A 24669-nucleotide genomic window follows, 5' to 3' on the forward strand; every position below is an offset into this window, starting at 1 on the left:
AGGTTAGGTTTTAGGGTTAAGGTTAGGTTTTGGGGTTAAGGTTAGGAAAAATAGGATTTTGAATGGGACTGAATTGTGTCCCCCCCACAAGGTTAGATAGTATTATATGTTTGTGTGTAAATGAGTGTGTGTATGTGGTGAAGGAGCATCTGCTGCCATCTGGTGTCCCAAAGGGGAACTAAAAACACTCTGCCCTATGGCAAGCTAAGCCACATTATCCTGCAGGCACGTGTGATGGTGCAAAGTGGAGTTAGTTACCTTGCTGAAGACAGTCTTGATGTAGATGGGCAGGTCTCCATGAGGGCTTCCGAAGCCCCCTACGATGCTGAAGCCCAGGCCGTCAGAACCCTTCTCAAGAGAGATATTCTTGGGCTTGGGGGCCCTGCAGAGACATGAAGGAACCAGAGGTTTAGGACTAGGAGGCACTGGGCGTCTTATTAAACAGGTCAAGGATCAGCTTTACAATTACCTAATCTTAACCATAAGGGGAGAAAACACTAAACTGACCCCAAATCAGTATCTAGGAGTAAATTTATCCTACTTGCTCAAACAATGTGCCGCATTATTTTTACTCTTCTTTTAATTGAATGTCTTTAATTTTGTGTCATTGTACAGCTCTAGGGTCAGCAAACCTTAACCACTAGGGGAGAACGCAAAAATGACCTTAGATCAGTGTCTAGGAACTTAGTCCTACTCACTCTGGCTCCCCTGTCTGTGTGTCTGGGCTGTTGGGAAGGCTGGTGCTAGTGGACATACTCTCCACCTGACTGGCTATGGCACTGATGTTGGTGTCAGCGATCACCTGCAAACACACACAAATGACATTAGAATTCACAGGGTATAATCTGTGTGAGCTTGTGTGTGGGTGTGTGCGTTATAGACGAGGATGAGTCACAGGGTACATGTGATGTGGGTTTCAAATGGAATTCCTTTTTATTTTTTATGTACTACAGATATGGCTCCTGGTTCAAAGTCTTGGTTCAATGTCAGAGAGAGCCACACAAAGCATAATGTGGTTATCATTGATCATTTTCCCCTTTCCCCCCTCTCTCTCTCACTCACTCTCTCCAACTTTGGCAAGGAAAACAGCTTCGTTAGGTTTTAGTCCTCTCGTTTAACGAAATAGTCAGCCAGCCAACTACGGCGGGTGGCGACGTTCGGTCAGCATCCGTTCATTTCCATATTTAAATCAAGCGGGAGGCAATTAAAAATATGAAAAACAACAACAAACAAAGGCTAATTAACAGACGACTTGTTGGCTGTGCGAAGGAACATTAGTAGAACGCTCCCCAGCCGTCGCCTGCACTAATCTTACTGATACCTTCTTTCTGGAGAAAGAGGGAGAGAGAGAGAGAGAGAAAGGGGAAGGAGTGAGAAAGAGAGCGGGAGAGAGAGAGGAAGGAGTGAAAAGAGCGGGAGAGAGAGAAAGGGGAAGGAGTGAGAAAGAGAGCGGGAGAGAGAGAGAGAAAGGGGAAGGAGTGAGAAAGAGAGCGGGGGAGAGAGAGAGAGAGGAAGGAGTGAAAAAGAGCGGGAGAGAGCGAGAAAGGAGTGAGAAAGAGAGCGGGAGAGAGAGCGAGAAAGGAGTGAGAAAGAGCGGGAGAGAGAGAGAGAAAGGAGTGAGAAAGAGAGCGGGAGAGAGAGAAAAAGGAGTGAGAAAGAGAGCGGGAGAGAGAGAAAAAGGAGTGAGAAAGAGAGCGGGAGAGAGAGAGAGAAAGGAGTGAGAAAGAGAGCGGGAGAGAGAGAGAGAAAGGAGTGAGAAAGAGAGCGGGAGAGAGAGAGAAAGGAGTGAGAAAGAGAGCGGGAGAGAGAGAGAAAGGAGTGAGAAAGAGAGCGGGAGAGAGAGAGAGAAAGGAGTGAGAAAGAGAGCGGGAGAGAGAGAGAGGAGTGAGAAAGAGAGTGAGAGAGAGAGGAGTGAGAAAGAGAGTGGGAGAGAGAGAGAGAAAGGAAGGAGAAGGAGTGAGAAAGAGAAAGGAGTGAGAAAGAGAGCGGGAGAGAGAGAGAGAAAGGAGAAGGAGTGAGAAAGAGAGTGGGAGAGAGAGAGAGGAAGGAGTGAAAAAGAGAGCGGGAGAGAGAGAGAGAGAGAGAGGAAGGAGTGAAAAGAGAGCGGGAGAGAGAGAGAGAGAGAGGAAGGAGTGAAAAAGAGAGCAAGGAGTGAAAAAGAGAGAGAGAGAGAAAGGAGTGAAAAAGAGAGCGGGAGAGAGAAAGGGGAAGGAGTGAGAAAGAGAAAGGAGTGAGAAAGAGAGCAGAGAGAAAAAGGGGAAGGAGTGGGAAAGAGAGCGGGAGAGAGAGAAAGGGGAAGGAGTGAGAAAGAGAGCGGAGAGAGAAAGGGGAAGGAGTGAGAAAGAGAGCGGAGAGAGAAAGGGGAAGGAGTGAGAAAGAGAGCGGAGAGAGAAAGGGGAAGGAGTGAGAAAGAGAGCGGAGAGAGAAAGAAGTGAGAAAGAGAGCGGGAGAGAGAGAGCGAGAGAAAGGGGAAGGAGTGAGGGAGAGAGAGAGAGAGAAAGGGGAAGGAGTGAGAAAGGGGAAGGAGTGAGAAAGAGAGCGGAGAGAGAAAGGGGAAGGAGTGAGAAAGAGAGCGGGTGAGAGAGCGAGAGAAAGGGGAAGGAGTGAGAAAGAGAGCGGGAGAGAGAGAGAGAAAGGAGTGAAAGAGAGCGGGAGAGAGAGAGAGAAAGGGGAAGGAGTGAGAAAGAGAGCGGAGAGAGAAAGGGGAAGGAGTGAGAGAGAGCGGAGAGAGAAAGGGGAAGGAGTGAGAAAGAGAGCGGAGAGAGAAAGGGGAAGGAGTGAGAAAGAGAGCGGAGAGAGAAAGGGGAAGGAGTGAGAAAGAGAGCGGAGAGAGAAAGGGGAAGGAGTGAGAAAGAGAGCGGAGAGAGAAAGGGGAAGGAGTGAGAAAGAGAGCGGGAGAGAGCGAGAGAGAAAGGGGAAGGAGTGAGAAAGAGAGCGGGAGAGAGCGAGAGAGAAAGGGGAAGGAGTGAGAAAGAGCGGGAGAGAGAGAGAGAGAGAGAAAGGGGAAGGAGTGAGAAAGAGAGCGGGAGAGAGCGAGAGAGAAAGGGGAAGGAGTGAGAAAGAGAGCGGGAGAGAGCGAGAGAGAAAGGGGAAGGAGTGAGAAAGAGAGCGGGAGAGAGCAAGAGAGAAAGGGGAAGGAGTGAGAAAGAGAGCGGGAGAGAGCGAGAGAGAAAGGGGAAGGAGTGAGAAAGAGCGGGAGAGAGAGAGAGAGAGAGAAAGGGGAAGGAGTGAGAAAGAGTGAGAGGGACCGCGAGAGATGGAAACAGCACAAACTAGAAATAGAGAGAGAGGGAGAGATCGAGTCAGACACTGAGTGAGAAAGAGATGTGTGGAGGGAGGGGGTTAGTAGTCAACAGTAATTGCTGGGTGTCCTGGGTGGTGTGTGTGTGTGTGTGTGTGTGTGTGTGTGTGTGTGTGTGTGTGTGTAATCAGCGCTATGCAGCAGGGCTAGCCCAGTGCTGAGGCTCCTGGAGCTGGACTGATAAAGCTGCATTAGCATAAAGGCCTGGGATTATCTGGCCCAGTGCTCCAAACTGCCAGCCGGCTGCACGGAGCTGATAACCACACAGTGCATGGGCGGGTGTGCGCACACACGGCAGTATTTTCTACTGCACACACATACGGTACATAGAGAATGTATGTGCATACACACTCACACCCCCATTGATAAATACATACACATCATGGTCAAATAAAATGAAAGAATTTATGTTTGGAAAATGTATTTTTTTTTACATATCTGGAAATAAAATGGCATCATTGTCCCTTATTAGGGAATGTCTTTGATGGATGTAAAATAATCTGCAATTAAAAAACAATGCGGACACATTGGGTGATTGGTGTCATTACGTTTGAAATCTGATACCTTATTTGGCCATATAAATATGAGTAGTGGGGTGGGGTGTTTGTGTGTGTGTGTGTGTGTGTGTGTGTGTGTGTGTGGACCAGAAGTCCCCACAAGAATAGTAAACCAACAAAGATTTGACCAACTGGAGACATTTTGTTAGTCCCCACGAGGTCAAATGCTATTTCTAGGGGGTTTAGAGTTAAGGTTAGAATTAATGTTAGGTTTAGAATTAGGTCTAGGATTAGGAGCTAGGGTTAGAGGCTATGGCAAGAGTATGGGTTAGGGTTTAGGGAAAATAGGATTTTGAATGGGACTGAAATTGTGTCCCCCCACAAGGTTAGCTGTACAAGACTGTGTTTATGTATGTCTACAGTCACCAGACAGTTTATTAGGTACAGCCATCTTAGTACCTGGTTCGGATGCCTTTACGCCGTCTGAATTCTTCAGGGCATGGATTCTACAAAGTGTCGGGAAACATTCGTTGCTCAATTGGTATCAAGGGACCTAACGTGCGCCAGGAAAACATTCCCCACACCATTACACCATCAGCCTGTACCGTTGACACCAGGCAGGATAGGTCCATGGACTCATGCTGCTTACGCCAAATCCTGACTGCCATCAGCATGACGGAACAGGAATTCATCGGACCAGGCAATGTTTTTCCACTCCTCAGTTGTCCAGTGATACCGGGCCCACTAGAGTCACACTGATAGGAGTGGAACCCGGTGTGGTGGTCTGCTGCAATTTTTAAAATTTAACCTTTATTTATCTAGGTCAGTTAAGAACAAATTCTTATTTACAATGACAGCCTACCCCGGCCAAACCTGGATGACACTGGGCATTGTGCGCTGCCCTATGGGACTCCCAATCACGGCTGGATGTGATGCAGCCTGGATTCGAACCAGGGACTGCAGTGATGCCTCTTGCACTGAGATGCAATGACTTAGACCGCAGTGCCTTAGACTGCTGTGCCACTCGGGAGCCCTAAATAGCCCATCCGTGACAAGGACCAACGAGTTGTGCGTTCCGAGATGTCATTCTGCACATCACTATTGTGCAGCACAGTTATTTGTCTGTTCGTTAGCTTGCACTATTCTTCCCATTCTCTTTCGACCTCTCTCATCAACAAGGTGTTGTCGTCCACAGGACTGCCACTGACGGGATTTTTTCTGTTTGTTGCGCCATCCTCGGGCTAAACCCTAGACACGGTTGTGTGTGAAAAGCTCAGAAGTCCGGCCGTTTCTGAGATACTGGAACCGGTGCACTTAGCACCAACGATCATACCACGCTTCCATCATACCCACCCTGGCTGCACCCGTGCGCCATTGTGCACAAATTGATTTTGCCCCACCTCACACGAAACGCAATCACGACACACAGGTTAAAATATCAAAACAAACTCTGAACCAATAACATTAATTTGGGGACCGGTTGAAAAGTATTAAACATTTATGGCAATTTAGCTAGCTAGCTTGCACTTGCTAGCTAATCTGTCCTATTTAGCTAGCTTGCACTTGCTAGCTAATCTGTCCTATTTAGCTAGCTTGCACTTGCTAGCTAATCTGTCCTATTTAGCTAGCTTGCACTTGCTAGCTAATTTGTCCTATTTAGCTAGCTTGCACTTGCTAGCTAATCTGTCCTATTTAGCTAGCTTGCACTTGCTAGCTAATTTGTCCTATTTAGCTAGCTTGCACTTGCTAGCTAATTTGTCCTATTTAGCTAGCTTGCACTTGCTAGCTAATTTGTCCTATTTAGCTAGCTTGCACTTGCTAGCTAATTTGTCCTATTTAGCTAGCTTGCTGTTGCTATCTAATTTGTCCTGGGATATAAACATTGAGTTGTTATTTTACCTGAAATACACAAGGTCCTCTACTCCGCCAATTAATCCACACAAAATAGTTTCTAGTCAGCTTTCCTCCTACTAGGCTTTTTCTTCTCTTGACTTTATATTGCGATTGGAAACTTTCATAAATTAGGTGCATTACCGCCACTGACCTCGTTCGTCTGTCAGTCACCCACGTGGGTATAACCAATGAGGAGATGGCACGTGGGTACCTGCTTCTATAAACCAATGAGGAGACGGGAGAGGCAGGACTTATGGCGCGATCTGCGTCACAAATAGAACTGACTTCTATTTTAGCCCGTGGCAACACAGACGCTCGTTGGCGTGCGCGAGCAGTGTGGGTGCAATAATTTAATAATATAGATTTCAAAATGTATTTTGTGACGTGAGCGGTGTAGTAGCCTGTAACGCTCAAATAAACAGTAACTGAATGCCTCGATACCTACACGCCTTCTTTTCATAGCAAGCCACTGTCACGTGACTCAATGTCTGTAGGAGAAATCCATTTTCGTGAATGGGGTGGTGTACCTAATAAACTGAGTGTATGTGAGTGTATGTGTGTGTATAAGTTCCATGTGCATGCTTGCAGTGTGTGTGTGTGTGTGTGTGTGTGTGTGTGTGTGTATGTGTGTATGTGTGTATGTGTGTTTGTTTTTCTACCTGGAGTATGATGCTGCCGTAGGCATTCTTCAGCATGGTGACCACATCCCCATGGGACAGGCCATCCAGAGACTGAGCGTTGATACTCACGATCCGGTCTCCTACCTGAAGGACAAAAAACACACACACCATGGTGAGAGATTATAGACAGCAAGGGGATCGTAACACACTGACACACGCACCTTGAGCCTGTGCGTCTTGGCTGCCACCCCGTTGGCCTGGATCATAGCCACGAAGATGGGGATATCCCCAAGAGGACTGCCCTTCCCCCCAGCTATACTGATCCCCAACGCATCAGTAGGACCCTGAGAGAGAGGGAAGGAGAAGGGTGATAGGTCTGGTTGGAGACTCATCTACTGATGATCACAGCAATCACTGTGAGCCGAACAGAAGAGGAGCTCTCCATTTACCCGCGTGATCTCCACAGTGCGCACACCCATCTCTGCTCCTATAACACAGAGAGAGGGACAGACAGGCATTACACAGGGAACTGACTGGTATCCAATCCCGGTCCTCAGAGCTCAGCACTCCAAAAGACCAAAAGTGCAGTACCAACATTCAGACGGAGAGGCTAGGTTCCAATCCAGGAGAGCAAAGTGGTCCTCTACCTGCGCTCTTTGATGAGGTCATGCTCTCCGTCATGGGCTTCCTGGCGTTGTTGAGGAGCTGAGAGGTGGAGGGGGTGGAGTTTAGCGGGGGGTGGGGCGTGGCGATTGTGCTGTTGGTATTCACGTGGCTCATCTGTTGAAGGGAGAGAGGGAGGGGAAACTGAGCTGTGATCCAGTCAGGAGAAGAAGAAAAAAAATAAAAACACACACTGAGGCATGCTGCCCGGTGGCAGCGAGTTTGTTTTGGGCAAGGTGAGTGAGTCACTGACACACAGTTGACACCAGAATGAGTCTGGTAAATGTCCAGCAGGTGGCCATTTTGGCTCCCATGCATGAGATGAATGGAGCGAGGAGGAGGAGGTGAGACAGTGGGTATTAATGACACAGCAGCCAGGGTGAGTCAGTGTGACTGAGCTTCTGCATGCAAGCTCCCAGGCAGCAGGGGTGAGAATGGCCGCACACACTCTCCTCCGGCGAGATCACACACACACACACACACACCTGGCTTCCCTGGGAGGTGTGTCTGGGAGAGATCCAGGAGACAGCCTTCAGTCGACCCAGCTCTAGGAGAACCACCCCCCTGGCGCACTGCAGAGGCACAGGTAACGCAACAGCAACAGCACGAAGCAGAGCAGCTAGGGACCAGGCCTTACAGAGTCTATAGCCACATCCTAGTTAACTGCTGGCTGATGCAGCCTGCTGGGATCTCCACGACAGAGGACAGGGCACACGCTTCAATCGTACAGGGTCTCCACTTCACAGGCCGCGTCCCAAAATGGTACCGTATTCCCTATATGGTGCACTATATAGGGAATAGGGGTGCCATTTGGTACGCAGCCATAGTGCAATACTAAGACAACAATACAACCCATTTAATGCCCAACTGCAGCCAGGATACCCACTCCAGGTCATAGACGGAAGCAAGAAGTTGAATACTACTATATACTTTGATAAGGGCGCTGGCAAAGGTATACACCACTGTAGCAACTGTCCACAAAGCACCCACTTTAAAAGGACTCCACAAAGTGCTCAACTGCAGCCAGAACCACCACTCCAGAAGGCCTCGCCGCTGCAGCTAAAAGCACTTCTGAAGAGCACCGCAGGCTTTGACAATAACAGTACCAACGGTGACCCCTAGTGGTAGAAAGAAGGAGAGTTTGGTGGTTACGGACAGGCTGGGTATTGTCTTGGTCTGTGACGGTGAGAGGGATGTTCGTTTGTGTTATTTTTGAGGCAAGTATTAGCTGTTGTTATGGGTTTTAGTTGGAGTACTGTATTTATTTGTTTTGCCTGTGACTATTGTTCTTTGTTTTGTCTGACTGCAGTTGTGGTTTATTTGATCTGCAATTGCACAGTATTTCTTTGGTCTATAATGTCAGTTTTGTGTCTACACGTCTGTGTCTACACCTCTGTGTCTGTGTCTACACGTCTGTGTCTACAAGTCTATGTGGTTGTTTGTTGGTGTGATGTTGAGCCATAGGTCTGGCCCCTCCCCTTACCTTGAGAATGGCGGCCACCGTCTCCTGCGATGCCTGCCTCATGTCATCGCCGTCGACAGAGAGGATCTGGTCCCCTTGCATCAGTCGGCCATCCAGCTCGGCGGCGCCCCCTTTCACCACGTCCGAGATGAACACCCCCGTGCCGTTCCTACAGTGCACGCAGACCAACAGCCATCTGAACAGGTGCCGAGCCAATGTATTGCAAAATAATTCCGACAAACATTTTCCAGCTTTCAAATCCATCTGACATTGTAAGCCTGAGAAAATGCTGGTTAACCCTTCGTTGCCGTTTGACGGAGATCCTGTAGCTAACAAGCAAGAAGAGTGCGAACGGCTCCAGCAGTTCCTCGTTACATGTCTTGCTAGTTAACATTACACTTCCTGATAGGGGTGAAACTCCTGCAGCGGAAACACACGGAGGTCACATCCCAACTCTCCACCCTCCTCCCCAAGTGTGCATTTGCATAAATCCCTTCATGGATTTAAAAGCTTCTGATTGGTGTAAGCATTGGCTTGAGGGAGTTTCCATCACTTAAATCTAATACGGGGAGTGTGCAAATGCGGAAGTGCACACTTTGTGAGAAATCAGGAGAGTGGGGACGCAGCCCGTGTGTCAGAGTAGCAACTGTACCTCTTGCCGACGATACTGAGGCCCAGGCCGCGGCCGGCCTTCTTCTGCAGTTCCACACTGAACACGTCCAGGTTCTCCTCGTCGCGGTACTGCGCCTCGTCCCGTAGCACCGTCAGACGCACCTTGGCCGGGGTCTGCCGCAGGGCTGTGATGGCGTCTTCGTGGGCCGCGCTGCGCAGGTCCACGCCATTCACCTGGATGGGCGTACACATACACATGTACACTGGTGTAACTCAGTTTCTCTGGTCGGAGTTCTCCCACCTATATACAGTATTTAGCTGCTATTTATAAACTTAAAAAATTTAATACATTTGCACATAAAATAGCCTAACAATTAAGAAAAAAAGTACTCGGCTTGAGGATAAATACAGCCACTGTTTAACTCAGCGGGTTTTGTCTTGAAAATAGCCGACACAAATGGGATGCAACATTCAAGGTCCATTTTATGAAATCAAATGGAAATCCAACTTGAGACTCCCCTGAAGTCCTCCTTTTTAGGGTGCAAATGTTTTCACCACGGCCTGCAGCTCCAGCAGTTTTCTACACGGAGTATATGACCTTTTGGAGAGTTACTGTCAAAATGATTTATTAAAAAAAAGAAGAAAAGAAATAGACATCGATGACACGGGCATCCAGAGCTCATGGTCCTCCCCGGTACTCACTCAACTACACCTTTATCTCAGTGCAAGCCAGTAGAGGGAGACGTCGTCTTAGTTTAGTGTACTGGGGAGCACGACACTACCATGTGCATTGATGGAAAAGGTGCAGTGAGGTCTGATTATTCCATTTTGCTCTCTGTTGCACAGCTAACAGACTTGTTAGAGGTGTGACGAAGGGAGAGACAAATAGAGGAGAGAAAGAGGATAGATAGAAATAGAGCGAGCGAGATAGAGAGACTAACCTCCAGGATCTGATCTCCAGCCCAGAGTCGTCCATCGCGTGCCGCCGCCCCCTCCTCATATACCTCATGGATCACTATAGCATCCTAGATAGAGTCCGAGACAGAGGGGGATAGAGACAGCGAGCGAGAGGTAGAAGGAGAGAAAAGAGGGGATATGACAGTGAATAGGACATTAGGACTGCTTATGGTGACTAATAGACCCAACCACTCACACCTGCCTAAACCGCTCTCATTGAAAGCACCTTCAAACATCAGCAATTTATATGAACCCTCAACAGTGATTGTTCAGAGAGCGTGAGCGAGAGCGAGCTCCACCCACAAAACATCCACAGAAAAACAGCAGCTTGATTTTTGCAAAAACATTAGGAAGACTTCCACTTCTACTGCTAACTGAAAGAAGGCCATGCACATTCTGGGTGCAACCAATCCAACAAAGGTTCATACAAGCAGAGAGCATTTATGGAGAACTGTCTCTGACCAGAGTGAACCCTTAACAAAACTGGCCCAAAATCACCACATTGAAATTCACACCAAATGTAGACTGCTGGAGGAGAATAATAAGAAAACCTCACTTCCCCAATAGTTGATTTAGGTTAAAGGTCAGAGAAAGATGGAATGCAATTGAACATTGGAAGGAGACTTCACCTTAAGGCCTTTCCACACTGTATGTCGGATTCAGCCTTTTACAGTTATTTTGTCACACTGTGCGATGTTACCACATTTAAATCTTGATGTCAACCTGGCCAAATGGTACAATTTGCTTTAGTTTTGTCGTCACATTCTGCGTTTGCCTTGCGGGACTACGGCAGCCGACGTAGGCTGCGCCAACTGCAGCGGTGTGTTTGATCTGCGCATGTGCCGACACCAGCAGCGCAAGCCTCTCTCTATGATTATGCGCAAAATAGTTGTCACTTAGACAAGGTGTGACAAAAGAAAGAAATAACTTTTATATGGATTTTCTGCATTCATCAAGGTAGCTTGATTTCATATGTGTCATGTAACCAAGATTAACAGGGGATTCGTTCTTCTTGCAAAGCATGTAAATGCTTTGCATCATACTACTCACAATAGGCTAATCGTATTATTTTGTATGCATACTCACTGCCCATGTTCCTATTGGTCAGTCACCGGGATCGGCTCGTAACACCAGCCACAGTACACGATAAAGCAGCGTTTCCCAAACTCAGTCCTGGGGACACCAATGGGTGCACGTTTTGGTTTTTGCCCTAACATTACACAGCTAATTCAAATGATTAAAGCTGGATGATTAGTTGATTATATGAATCAGCTGAGTTTGGGAAAGATTACTGACACTCAGAACTTTGTTGGAGCCGACGAAGGCCAGCATCCAAAAGTCGCCTCTTCACCGTTGACGTTGATACTGGTGTTTTGCAGGTACTATTTAATTAAGCTGCCAGTTGAGGACTTGTGAGGCCCCTGTTTCTCAAACTAGACACTAATGTACTTGTCCTCTTGCTCAATTGTTCACCGGGGCCTCCCACTCCTCTTTCTATTCTGGTTAGAGCCAGTTTGCGCTGTTCTGTGAAGGGAGTAGTACACAGCGTTGTACGAGATCTTCAGTTTCTTGGCAATTTCTCACATGAAATAGCCTTCATTTCTCAGAACAAGAATAGACTGATGAGTTTCAGAAGAAAGGGCTTTGTTTCTGGCCATTTTGAGCCGTTTCCAGCTACAATAGTCATTTACAACATTAACAATTTCTACACTGTATTTCTGATCAATTTGATGTTGTTTTAAAAATCAACATTTTTTTTGTTGCTTTTCTATCAAAAACAAGGGCATTTCTAAGTGGCCCCAAACTTTTGAACGGCCCCAAACTTTTGAAACTTTTTGTAGCTCATATCCCGCTCAAGGTCTTATTTGGGATAAGCTGTTTACCATGCACATTTGACATCCATGAATAAACAGAATATTCCTAATGTAAGTTAACATATGGGTTAAATGGAATAGTAACTGAAATACGGACACCGACTGTAGGCCTATAACATGTAACATAATATATTAATAACTCCTGCAGAATTATGCATTTCTTGCAGTAAAATTATAGAACAAATGTTAATTTTGTCTTAGGAACAGGAGTGGAGAAATAGGATTTCTTTCAGCAGCTCTTGAGAATTTGCGAACACACGCGTTATGTGTCATCTTTGCACTGTTATGCAAGCGGAAGGTATTTCAAACCACATAAAATATCAGCCCGGTCTCATAGACTAGACGTAACATAGTAAAGGTAAATCAGAGCCTCTGAAATTAGTATGATTTGGTATGGTTACATAAGACAAAAGGTTACTTAAGGAAACCTCTTAGATGTAAGCTGCATTGTTCTGGTACCGGTTCCGACCAACAATAAATAAACAAATATGTTTTTCTCTTTAGTATTATGGCTACGATTCTTATTGTTGTTGCTTTCATAATTTTTTTGTGTATCACTTCAGCAACATTGACCTTGTCATTCATGCCATTAAAGCATATTGAATATGTGTGTGTGTGAGAGTGAGTGTGTGTGAGAGTGAGTGAGTGAGAGAGAGCGAGAAACAGAGCGAATCAAAGCTAGGCTATATGACTAACTGGACTGAAAGCCTCTGGAAAGATCAGTCGAAACAAAGTGAATGCTTCTCTCAATGCTCATCCTTGGGCAAATCGGCTACAGAACATTCAATTAAATAGCAGGCGACTCCTTTGTTCTGCGGTGGCCTGAGGCTGCTGCTGTGTGTTCCCAGAAGACTAAGGAGAATGGCAGTGTGTGAGTGTGAGTGAGTGAGAGAGAGAGTGAGAGAGTGAGAGAGAGTGAGAGAGAGTGAGAGAGAGGAGGGAGAGAGAGGAGGGAGAGAGAGGAGGGAGAGAGAGGAGGGAGAGAGAGGAGGGAGAGAGAGGAGGGAGAGAGAGGAGGGAGAGAGGAGAGAGCTAGACCACTCTCTGCAGTGTCTTTCTCACCTCTGGCTGAGACAATGCGCTGTAACTTCAAATAAACTGAACAGAAATTGACTACAACAGACTGCGTAAAAAGCAAATCAATTAAAAGTTGACACTTTATTTGAATAAAGGCAGACCTTGGCTCGTGTCATGCCGTTTCATTAGCCCATATCAAATTCCAATGTCAAGCTCACGTCCGTCTTGGTGACCGTTGTTGACGGTTGACGTAGAAACGAGTAGAGTTAGTCATCTTACCAGCTGTGTATCTTTGCCCCCTACAATGCTGAGGCCCAGGCCAGAGCGACCCTTGGCGATCTCTATGACTATCTCTTGGCCTGGAACGATAGGACACGTGGCTGGGTCTACTGGAGAGAGGAAAGATGGAGAGAGAGATTCTGTAATAAAACGTCACGGCAAACAGAGTTGCTATTTTTGTTGGACGGCGTCATATTTCTAGGGAATTTAAAACAGATGTTGACTTACAAGGTGTTGCACAGAGAATTGAATATGAGACAGTTGAGTAAAAGGCTCAGGCCTGTACTGTGAATGGACTGCTAGTTGTGAGTGTGACTCCAGGGAGGGGGAGGTTAGGAAGGGTAGAGGGGGGAGCCATACCTTTGCTGCAGTACTCAAAGTCTGGACCGGTGCAGGAGGAGGGCAGGGAGGCGGCAGGGGGGGACACCAGCCCTCCGTCCACAGCGCTCACCATTGGCACCTTACTGGAGCTCTGAGAGACCTTGGACAGGTTGGCAGTCTACGCAGAAGTAAAGTCGTAGTTAATATTTTACCAGATCTTTGCCCAGACAATGAGTTGTGAATGACTGAATAATGCATTTTACTGTTCAATTTTAAACACGAGTTGTCTGATACTATGAGCTCGTTCTGCTTCACTCTCCCTTCCCCACAGAGTGGAGTCCAGTGCCCTACATGCAGTGCTGTGGAATGCCCTACATTGCCTCGTGTATAATAGGTTACCCAAATCCACTGTCATGCTCACCTGCTCCAGGAGGGCCTTGGCATCCGGCACAGGCATGCTCTCCGAAGACTCCGCCCCCTTCTCAGAGGCCTTGAGCTTCTGCGGAGAGCACATAGAAGTACATGCATGAATACACACACACACACTAGGGTCACGGGATTGAATTGACTCGTGCCCTATGTCTTTATGTAAGTTATGCCTGGAAAACTTCAAAAAGGAAAGTATATTTAGATAGCGGTGCTGAAGTGTCTGCCTGGTGTTCATGCTAGACTTAAGTTGCTCAACTAATTCAGTAAACAAGTCAGTAACAAAAAGTCAGCTGCAAAAGTCTGCACACTGAGGATCACAGAGCTGGTCGAGACGTGTAGGGTGCAAAGAGGAAGTGTCACGGGGGCTTCCTGTCAGCTGACCTTGGAGGCGGTCTCTCCCTCTCGGAGGCTCTTGAGTGTTGCTTCTCTGGAGATGAGCTCTGTAGCTGTGCTCCCACTGGAGACGACACTGGACTGCCCCTGTGTGTGTGTGTGGTGTGAGTGTGAGTGAGGTGTGAGTGAGGTGTGGTGTGTGTGTGTGAGAGAGAGAGGTCCAAGCCACAAAATGATCACCACACTGGCACACATTTTTACGAAAAAGACAGATGGAACACTTAAAAAAAAAAAAGGTAATACCTTCCTGTTCCCGTCCACTTTCGTACGTTCCGTGTCTAATTAACACGACCCAGGACAGGTAAGAATGTGGGGAGTGGAGCCTCTTACCTTGCTGATGGAGATGGAGGCCTCCAGGGGGCCCCTGCAGAGGACCAGGCTCTCTGGAGGTTGGGGCTTCTCTGTGGGGGCCAAGGCTGATACCACTGCTGCTGCTGGTGGTGTGGGGGGAGGAGCCTGGGACAATCATAATGATGGGTATGGTGATGATACATGGGGGGAAAAAACACATTCAAAAGTAGAAAGTTGTCAACTGCACTGTCATTTCTTCCAATTGAATAACAGTCCATGTCTTCAGGTAAGTGCACTGATCGGACATGCACAAATAAAAACATGCATGTTTTGGATAAGGCTCCATTTTCCATTTGGAAGTGCGTGTGTGTTTAGGCCCAAGCATATGCTATCGCATAACGTCATGGCTAGTGCCATGCTCTTTCAGCTTTTGGATGACCACACGGCCATAAGAGTGTGTGTGTGAGAGAATAGGACTCACCTCAGTGGAGGAGAGGACAGAAGGAGGAGTTGGGAAGGGGGGAACGGCCATCTGGTTGATAGCATCTTCGTTCCTATAGGGGGGAAGAGAAGAGGAGAGGAGAGGAGAGAGAGATTCAATAGAACTGTATTAGCAGTAATCAATGGTGTGGAGAGTGTGAGGTGAAGACCGCTGCATTGGAAGGGATGCCAAGGTTAATGGGAGCATCTCCTCCTGTGTACCAGAGTGTGGTATTAACACGGACTGTGTGTGTGTGTGTGTGGGCTTGGTCAGGACAGCAGAGCGAGACAGGTATAAAGCTGATCAAGGACATCATTTCCATTCATCTAGATCAATATCCCCCTGACCTTAGGGAAACATATTAAGGAAGCTCAATGGGAAAGGAAGCTAGGGTCCTATTCTTAATTCATACTGTAGCAACAAAAAAAACAGAAGAGGTTCTTATTGGACGTTTGGTTAGTTCTTCCCTGTTTCAGTCCGTTTTTCTTCCATTTTGTGCCTAGTGAATACGACTCCGGTACACACAGCTGGCCCAGTTCAAAATGGACAACTTGCACCATTGCACTTGTGGAATGATGACTAAAATGTGTACGCATCCGCACAGCCGTGTTCTAGAATGTTGGGACTGTTGGCTTTTATACTTTCTCAGAATCTCAGCGCGGCTCAAGCAATTCAAATTCAAATGAATAGAAGCTGCTTAGGCGGAGCCGCATTGGTTGGGAATTTTGGGGAGGTACACGGTTGGGGCAGTGGGTCCCCCCACGGACGGTGGTCTCAGAGCCGCGTAGATACAGTATGTCACAATGGACCGCCGCCTCTGCAACTGTGGACACCGAATTAGCATTTAGACATGTCGGCCTATATGCTTATACATATCCAATCCTTTCAGATTTACAGAAGTGCCTGGGGGGTGAGGCTTGTGATTCTGGTAACATCTGCAGGGGACAAATGGAAGCTAGGATGGAGAAAGCCAGAGTAATGCTCGGTTTGGGATTGAGAGGGCCAACCAGGCTAGACATTTCATCTCTCACATCAGGCGATTTGGACTCAACGGCTGCAATAGCACCACCTGAGCCCAACACAATCCCCATAACACACGCATGCTCAACACTGCATGGTCAGAGTAGACTTTATGCTCACTCTTTCTCTGAAGAGAATCGTCTCCATTGAAAACAATGGCTTAACACAAATTGGTATAATAATCAGTTCGGGTAGACGTATTCAACCCATTATATTGTTAACGATTACCCTGTATCGGTTACCAATAGCAAAGATAATTAGTTGAGGAAGTTATATAATTAAGGTCAATGTGCTATGAAATTCAAGTCAGTCACTTCAGGGGAAAAAAAAGGGGAATCGGCAACACAAATTCGTATCCCTCCACAGGCCAGCGTTCTCCAGTTCTTTTACGGTTTCCTTTCCTCACCGCCTACATGGGACCTATTTTGCATATCTTTTGTCTTTCCTTTTGTTCAAATCTCTTTCATTCCCTCTCCGTTTGTGCGGTAACGGAATCTCCCGGCGGCAGCTGAGGAAGCCAGTCATTCATGTGTGCTCGGAGAGAGAAATAAAATCCCACCGCTGCCGCCAGTGCGTGTGAATCCTACTGCTGTCACCAGTCTGCGCACTTTTCAAAGACAGCTGTTGAAATTGTGTGAACAGCAAACCAGGGGAAGAAACAAAACAGTTTGGCGACGCGCTTGTTCACGCCGCCTCAGGGGACTACTGCGAGACAAGGACACGAAAATTATCAAAGCCGAAAGATATGACAGAGCACCCCAGGTGAGTGCCGGAGAGACACGGAGTGAGGGAGGAGAAGACGAGTCAACAATCACTCCCTATTGTACGCAAACGGCTCCGAGTGGATCCGACAACAAGCATTCCGGGTTACTAATGGTCTGCCGATGGCAGAGGAGACACCTTCATGGATTCAAGAGGCATACGCAAAAAAAAAAAAGCCCATGGGGTAATTGACATGAGCTGCTTGATTTATGAACTATTCTACGTAGTCTAACCATCGGTGTCTTAGTTTCTATTACCATAAATACACACAAACAGGGTCAAGTAAAGAGGCAGCCAGTTTCAATTTGCTCCGTACCCCTTCACCATGGCCCCATGTCTGTAAGGCGGAAGCAATGTGGTGGACCATCAACCACTACACTGCAGAGCATTAAGAGCGGCAAAAAAATGGAAGGATTAGGGCCAACGGGAAGAGAGCGAAATAGGGCCGGCAGGTGCTATGGACTGTTGAGAGGTAAAAGTGGTTCACCATGTGCAGCAGAAGATGGTGAGCGCAGGCATTTCTTCCGGTGTCGACCTATAGGACAGTTCCTTCTTTGCCGTGTGATACATTATGTCACTGGCGGCAGCGTCAAAGAGGTCAACTGTCAGTCTAATGGGTGGTTCAGTATGCTTAGGTTAGAGACCCACAGAGATAATGAAGAGGAAGAAGATGAGGATACTTTGGACCTTCTCTTGACCGCTCTGCCGTTCTAGAGTCCCTTTATTTTCTCTACCGTCCTTGTCGCCTCATCTCCTCTCTGGTAATCTCCCCTTCTATCTGGTTTCAGTCAAAACCGGTGGGGGTGCGCTCATAAATCTGTACCGGGGTATATCTTCACTTTGTCCTCTCCTCTCTTAGACAGACAGATGGTCAGACACAGCCAAGAAAAGCAGGAGCTTCTCCAATCCACTAGGAGGGTCCTCAGCTAGCCCAGACCAGCAGTCAGTGATGATATCCAGCTATCTTTCCTGTTCAACCCTCAAGTGGTAATATGTGGTGGTTCCCCCGCTTCAGGTGTGCAGGTACCCTCCTCTCTCCCTCTTCCCACTCCCTTCTTTTCCCCGTCTTCGCCTCTCTATCCCGCTCCCTCTCTCTCGCGATACTCCAGTCTTCTCTTCGCCTCTCTCACAACATTTATCTACCTCCCTCTCCCACTCTCCACTGTTATTCTCTACCCCCAGTAAGTGATCATTTTCCAATTACAGTTAATGCTTTTGTTCCCTCTTCCACCAAGGGGATGGTAGGGACATTGGGAATTTATTTATCAATCAATCAATCAGTTTCTTGTGTTGCCTTATCCCCACACAACCCCGTTCTCCTACAACTAAAATAAGAAAATGTGGCCAATCCACAGTAAGCTGACAAAGTTGTAGGATGTGTTGTTTGAGCATTTGTGTGTGTGTGTGTGTGTGTGTGCGCGTAAACGAACACGCTCACTGGCGTCACAGCACTAACTCACTCCAATGCGAGGCTGGATAAGCGAACGGGCGCTGGGTGGGCTGACACTTTACCATTTGCGTAGCTAGTCGGACCTTTTTCTTCCCGTCTGCAGCCTGGCCGGCGCCAGCTGATGTTTCCATGGCGATATGGCTACGAGGCGCCCTATCCTTGACGTCCCACCGCTCATTGCCAAACGAACTTTGACTCAATATAGCATTTTTCGAGCCACCCCTCCCACCAACCTTTTTAAAGGATTCTGCTCCTACTGTGAATTGGCTGCAATCTAATCACAGCTACTGTGAAACCTGGATTTCCCCCCAGACAAACGGAGGAAAACAAAACACGGAATAATGGACAGCAGAGTGCACATGACCAGAAGAAAGAGAATTTCAATAAATCTGAAAACCAACATCTGATGAGCATGGAAAATTAATTGAGATGTGTCCGCTCTCATGTTTATGCCAAATCAACAGTGTTCAGGGACACTGAAGGACAAAGGCGGTTCCTTCCTGTTTGCTCTACCTCGGTAACTTGCGCTCTTGCACTTGAGACCTGGGTGGGTCGGACAGCGACGATATGTCTGCATCCCAAATGGCACCCTATTCCCTATATAGTGCACTACTTTTGGCCAGGGCACATAGGTTTCTGGTGAAAAGTAGTGCACTACATTTGTATTGGTATATATTATTAATTAATTAATTAATTCATCCATCAACTCCCTGACCAAGGCTCTTCACCCCTAATTGCTCAGTTTGGCTGTGCGGCAAGCTCTAGGAAGAGTCTTGGGGGTTCCAAACTTCTTCCGTTTATGGAGGCCACTGTGTCAAGTTGTAGAAACATCTCAAGGATGGTCAATGGAAACAGGATGCACCTGAGCTCAATTTCAAGTCTCATAGAAAAGGGTCTGAATACTTATGTAAATGAGGTCGTTTAAAAATGTTTTATACATTTGCAAACATTTCTAAAAACCTGTTTTCGTTTCGTCAATATGCGGTATTGTGTGTAGATTGAGGAGGACATTTTTTATTTAATCCATTTTAGAATAAGGCTGTAACATGACAAAATGTTCAAAAAGTCAAGGGGTCTGAATACTTTCCGAATGTACTGTCAATCTGCTCCAAACCACTCCTGTCCACTTAGCAGCATGCCGCTGCCTTCGGTTTCCACGACTAGTGACATGGGACCAGCACTGATCTAAACACTCTGATTGCTGTTCTCCGTCTACTCCACGACAGGATGGAGGGGGGGGAAGTAGATGAAAACGACTTCCTTGGCAGGCAAGTTCCAGGTAGCATGGGCCAATTGGATAGGGACAGATGACAAGGCAGGGAAACATCCATGAGCCCCGAGCAGAGTCCTACCATAGGAGTGGAGAATGAGAAAATTCCCATTTGCGTTTTCCCCATAAGTTTGCGCATAATTGAGATATGTTTGCTAAGCATAACTGAGTAGGGCTCCCGAGTGGCGCAGCGGTCTAAGGCACTGCATCTCAGTGCTAACGGCGTCATTACAGACCCTGGTTCGATTCCAGGCTGTATCACAGCCGGCTGTGATTGGGAGACCCATAGGGCGGCGCACAATTGGTCCAGCGTCGTCCGGGTTTGGCCGTCATTGTAATTAAGAATTTGTTCTTAACTGACTTGCCTGGTTAAATAAAGGTTACACAAATAGTCCTCCGCTAGCAAACAATCAGCGCATTGGAACTCTGGAGTGTCAACACATATGGATAGGGTGTCATTTGAGACAAACTTTTCTTAGAGTAAAACCCTTTCTTTGACTCTGCCATTGGCACGAGACGCATAACTTAACAGACACGGTTGAAAGCTGTGCCGATAACCACAAGCTCAGACAGCAAAGCCGTGTTCCATGAAGTGTCATCATGGACGTGTCAATTCCGTGGAACACAAAAAGGACACCTTAAACACCGATTCCGTGCTTGCTATACATGACGTTTTAGTTGTCAGCCAACGAGGCTGCCTAGCGGACAGACACTTCAACAGAGAACCTCACGTCACCAATGCATAAATCAGCATGTTGTTATCTTTTCCGCAGCCTTTCCCCCGTCGGCAGCTCAGAAATAATGGATGTGCTGCTTGCTGATGCCATGTCTGTCGTTCACATTTTGACAGCCGTCATAATGGCCTGCTTATGCACTTCCCTTGGCCCGTATTCACAACGCGTCGCAGAGTGCGGATCACTTTAGCCTTTTAAAGCATATTGAATAAGATGACAGACAGGGAGGGACCAGCACTCCTACTCTGAGATGCTTTATGGATATGGGCCCTAGACGCCATCCTAGGTCTCCCTCTCTCCCTTCGGTATGTTTTAATATGCGTGGAGAACACAGGTGATTGGGCTCCGGCCCACTGTGTTCAATTACAGGGACTTAAGGATGGCAAGAAGCGGCGCGTGGCATGGGGAGGAAATTAAGTGCTGCGTCGCCGTCGTGCTCTGTGTGCTCCTCGCTCCCCAGAGAGATGATTAGGCTACTAGACAGGCAGGTGGGGGGGATATGGAAGAGGTAAAGAGAGGGATGGAGAGAGAGTTTGCAAGAGCGATTAAGACAAGAGACAGAAGGTTTGAGAGCGGGGGACGGCTATGGTGAGAGGGAGGAAGAAAGACAGAGGTAAAGTGAGAGAGCAAAAAGAAATAGCGGGAGGTAGTGTGAGGTAGAGCGGGAGAAGTAGTGTGAGGTAGAGCAGGAGAAGTAGAGTGTGAGGTAGAGCGGGAGCGGCAGAGTGTGAGGTAGAGCGGCAGAGTGTGAGGTAGAGCTGCAGAGTGTGAGGTAGAGCGGCAGAGTGTGAGGTAGAGCGGGAGCGGCAGAGTGTGAGGTAGAGCGGCAGAGTGTGAGGTAGTGTGAGGTAGAGCGGCAGAGTGTGAGGTAGAGCGGGAGCGGCAGAGTGTGAGGTAGAGGTAGAGTGTGAGGTAAAGCGGGAGCGGCAGAGTGTGAGGTAAAGCGGGAGCGGCAGAGTGTGAGGTAAAGCGGGAGCGGCAGAGTGTGAGGTAAAGCGGGAGCGGCAGAGTGTGAGGTAAAGCGGGAGCGGCAGAGTGTGAGGTAAAGCGGGAGCGGCAGAGTGTGTGGTAAAGCGGGAGCGGCAGAGTGTGAGGTAGAGGTAGAGTGTGAGGTAAAGCGGGAGCGGCAGAGTGTGAGGTAAAGCGGGAGCGGCAGAGTGTGAGGTAGAGGTAGAGTGTGAGGTAAAGCGGGAGAGGTAGAGTGTGAAGTACAGCGGGAGAGAGGGAGCGGTAGAGTGGCAGAGAAGGAGAGAGGGAGAGGTAGAGCAAGAAATAATGAGTAATAAGACGGAACCAAGCGAGTGCAGTCAGTTGCTGCGTCTCAAATGGCACCCTATTCCCTATATTGAGCCCTGTGGACCCTGGTCAAAAGTAGTGCACTATATAGAAAATAGGGTGTGATTTAGGATGTGGAAGGTCAGTGGGTGGCTTCATAGCTGGTGTTTGAGTGGACGGATATTGAAGCCCAGTTAATGAGACTCCACTTCTCCCTCTCTCCTTTCCTCATTCTCTCTACCTCCCTCATCCTCTCCCTCCCACATGATCCGATAAGACGCAAATCCCCAAAGTTACACAGAGGTCGTCGTCGTGCGTGGGGTTCATTTGCCTTCCTTGGGTAATAGTGGCCATAGACGACGGGGAGCGATGGTGCCACCAGCCTAATGGTCTTGTCAGAGCGTAACATATGCATTCTGCCAACGTTGGCTGAGGGAGAAAATAGCCTTCAAATGTTACAATGGTTCTAAAAACGTCCCCCTGAAGGGTACAATATCATATTTCTATAGAGCGGAGGGGTATTTGGCACGACTGTGGAGGAGGAAGGAGGTACAACTGTCCTCGAGTACTGTTCGCCCCCGTAATCGACAGCTTGTACACTGAGAACGGATCGTACCAAAATAGCATCACTTTGCTCGCTCACTCAAAGGGAGCATAAACGGCGGTTGTGGAGTAAAATGTAGGCTCTCTCTCCCTCCCTCCTTCAGTTAATTAAAATGATAACAACATACAGGTACCTCAGATTTGTAAGCAGAAACAATTGGGATGCAATTGCCGCTGCAGTAAACGTTATCGTCAATAGAATTACACATTTATTTCAAGAGAACGCAATTTATCTTTGATTTTGTTTTGGTCCATGCCTCCATTTAGAGAGCAATGTCCATATAAAACATCACGCGGTTCAGTACTTTTGTGCTGTAGAACGGCACGTCGGAGTGACTTCCAAATGTTCTCCAGCTGCGCCACAAGGCGTCTCGTTAAGGTGGTCAAGAGGAACTCCTTCATCCCTGTCGCAAGAAGAAGCCTGTGCTGGAATGCTTGTGGGAGTTAAACGGTGAATAAATGCGGAACTATGGCTGCTTGAATGGAGTGGCCAAAAACTACATGGACAATGTAGTACAATAACTACAGTGCATTTGAACAGGATTCAGACCGCTTGACTTTCTCCACATTTGGGTTTTCCTCAATCTACACACAATACCCCATAATGACAAAGCAAAAACTGACATTTTTGCAAATATATTAAAAATAAAACAGCTATTTTCAGGTCGAACATTCAGAGGATGTTCGATCGGGTTCAAGTCCGGGCCACTCAAAGACATTCAGAGACTTGTCCCGAAGCCTGTCAGAGTGACCATCGGGGGTTCTTGGTCACCTCCCTGACCAAGGCCCGTATCCCCCGATTGCTCAGTTTGGTGGCCAGCTCTTGGTGGTTCCAAACTTGTTCCATTTAAGAATGGAGGCCACTGTGTTCTTGGGGACCTTCAGTGCTGCAGAAATGCTTTTCTACCCTTCCCCAGATCTGTGCCTCGACACAATCTTGCCTTGGAACTCTACAGACAATTCCTTCGACTTCGCGGCTTGGGTTTTGCTCTGACATGCACCGTCAACTGAGGGACCTTATATAGACAGGAGTGTGCCTTTCCAAATCATGTACAATCAATTGAATTTACCACAGGTGGACTCCAATCAAGTTGTAGAAACATCTCAAGGACACTTAATGGAAACAGGATGCACCTGAGCTCAATTTCGAGTCTCATAGCAAAGGGTCTAAATAAGGTAGTTCGGTTTTTTACTTTCAATACACCTGTTTTTCCCTTTGTCATTATGGGGTATTGTGTGCAGATTGCTGAGGGAAAATTTGATTGAATCCATTTTAGAATAAGGCTGTAACGTAACAAAAAATGTGGGAAAGTCAAAGGGGTCTGAATACTTTCCCCCGAAGGCCCTGTATATGGAGACTGTATAGTGGCAAAAATGTTGCCAGCATGTTATGTAGCTTACCAAGTAGATTATTTTCCTCTTGACTCGCAGTCACGTATTAGCCAAGGTCTACTCCCGATCAAATGCCTGTGACTAGTCTTAATCAATCAATGTCTGTATATTTGGTTAATTCTCTGGCAGGGCAAATAAGAGGAAGTGGTACAGCTCATCTATTTGTTTGCAAATCCATCACTGATCAGAAACATTTAGCGTGCAATAGGTTAATGTAGCCTTAGATCAAGTGTAGGCCATTTTTTTTGCTCGACCGCGTAAAGCCCATCAGAGGTCGTGAAATATGAACGCGAGACTCGCATGATTTTAAAAAATAGGATTGCTGTTATTTTGTATGGGTATCATGATGAAGATACTCTCAATGTATGACCCTAACGCCTGCTCCCTAACAAAGTGGAGTGAGGGTAGGAAAGACATGAAACGTGGATTTAAAAAGCAAGGTCTCGCCTTGGGCTGTTTCAAAATGGAACTTTTTTTATATGACAGCCATTTCATTTTATTCGGTTATATTTCATTATATTCTTAGCCTACTATAAAAATATATTTGTGTTGACTGTGCTCAGGGTAGTTTAAGTGCGTCTAGTCTGATTTAATGAACAAAATAACTATTGGTTTTAGGTGTCCCCCTCCTTTTGAATAGGCGTTAACGCCCTTGGTCCCAGGGTCGGCTGACTAGCTTTACCTGATGAGGATAATCTTGACCTTGGACGAGGCGCTCTTAATGATGGCTGAGGCGTTCAGGTGGCTGCGGCCATACAGGACCTGGTTGTTGATCTGATGGGGATGAAGAGAAGGAGAGAGTTGAACTACAATCTGTGTCATATTCATTATGGCACAACGTAACAAAACTGTTTCCAACTGAGAAAAAAAACATTCTTTATTGGATAAGTTCAGGTTGGCCCCTCACTGTTTCAGTCCGTTTTCTTCCCTTGATGCATAATGAACACAACCCAGGTCTTTATCATAAACAGGAAGAAGGGAAGATTTTAATGTATTTCTCTCTCTGACAAACAGATAGCAACATAAGACTCAAACATGCATGAACACATACAGGCATATACAAATAAACCCTG

At 47.1% G+C, this 24669-nt stretch overlaps 1 protein-coding gene across 8 annotated transcripts in view; it reads right to left on the reverse strand.

Annotated features, from left to right (window-relative positions):
* Positions 1-24669, reverse strand: part of LOC139409013 (PATJ crumbs cell polarity complex component) — a 169238-nt gene that overhangs the window by 5525 nt on the left and 139044 nt on the right. For 5 of the 8 annotated variants that reach the window (XM_071153635.1, XM_071153633.1, XM_071153628.1 and 2 more), the window contains 17 exons: positions 24279-24370; positions 15091-15163; positions 14649-14774; positions 14307-14405; positions 13918-13995; positions 13536-13674; positions 13176-13285; positions 9990-10073; positions 9089-9282; positions 8458-8605; positions 7460-7546; positions 6959-7091; positions 6761-6798; positions 6533-6655; positions 6351-6455; positions 699-802; positions 259-382 (listed from right to left, as the gene is read on the reverse strand). In XM_071153635.1, coding sequence (XP_071009736.1) covers positions 259-382; positions 699-802; positions 6351-6455; positions 6533-6655; positions 6761-6798; positions 6959-7091; positions 7460-7546; positions 8458-8605; positions 9089-9282; positions 9990-10073; positions 13176-13285; positions 13536-13674; positions 13918-13995; positions 14307-14405; positions 14649-14774; positions 15091-15163; positions 24279-24370 — 1857 coding nt within the window. Of the gene's footprint in view, positions 1-258; positions 383-698; positions 803-6350; positions 6456-6532; positions 6656-6760; positions 6799-6958; positions 7092-7459; positions 7761-8457; positions 8606-9088; positions 9283-9989; positions 10074-13175; positions 13286-13535; positions 13675-13917; positions 13996-14306; positions 14406-14648; positions 14775-15090; positions 15164-24278; positions 24371-24669 lie in introns of those variants that run through there. The other 3 variants (XM_071153632.1, XM_071153634.1, XM_071153636.1) reach the window with 3 other exon arrangements.

The sequence above is a fragment of the Oncorhynchus clarkii genome, chromosome 5, assembly GCF_045791955.1.
Source record: "Oncorhynchus clarkii lewisi isolate Uvic-CL-2024 chromosome 5, UVic_Ocla_1.0, whole genome shotgun sequence".
NCBI lineage: Eukaryota > Metazoa > Chordata > Actinopteri > Salmoniformes > Salmonidae > Oncorhynchus > Oncorhynchus clarkii.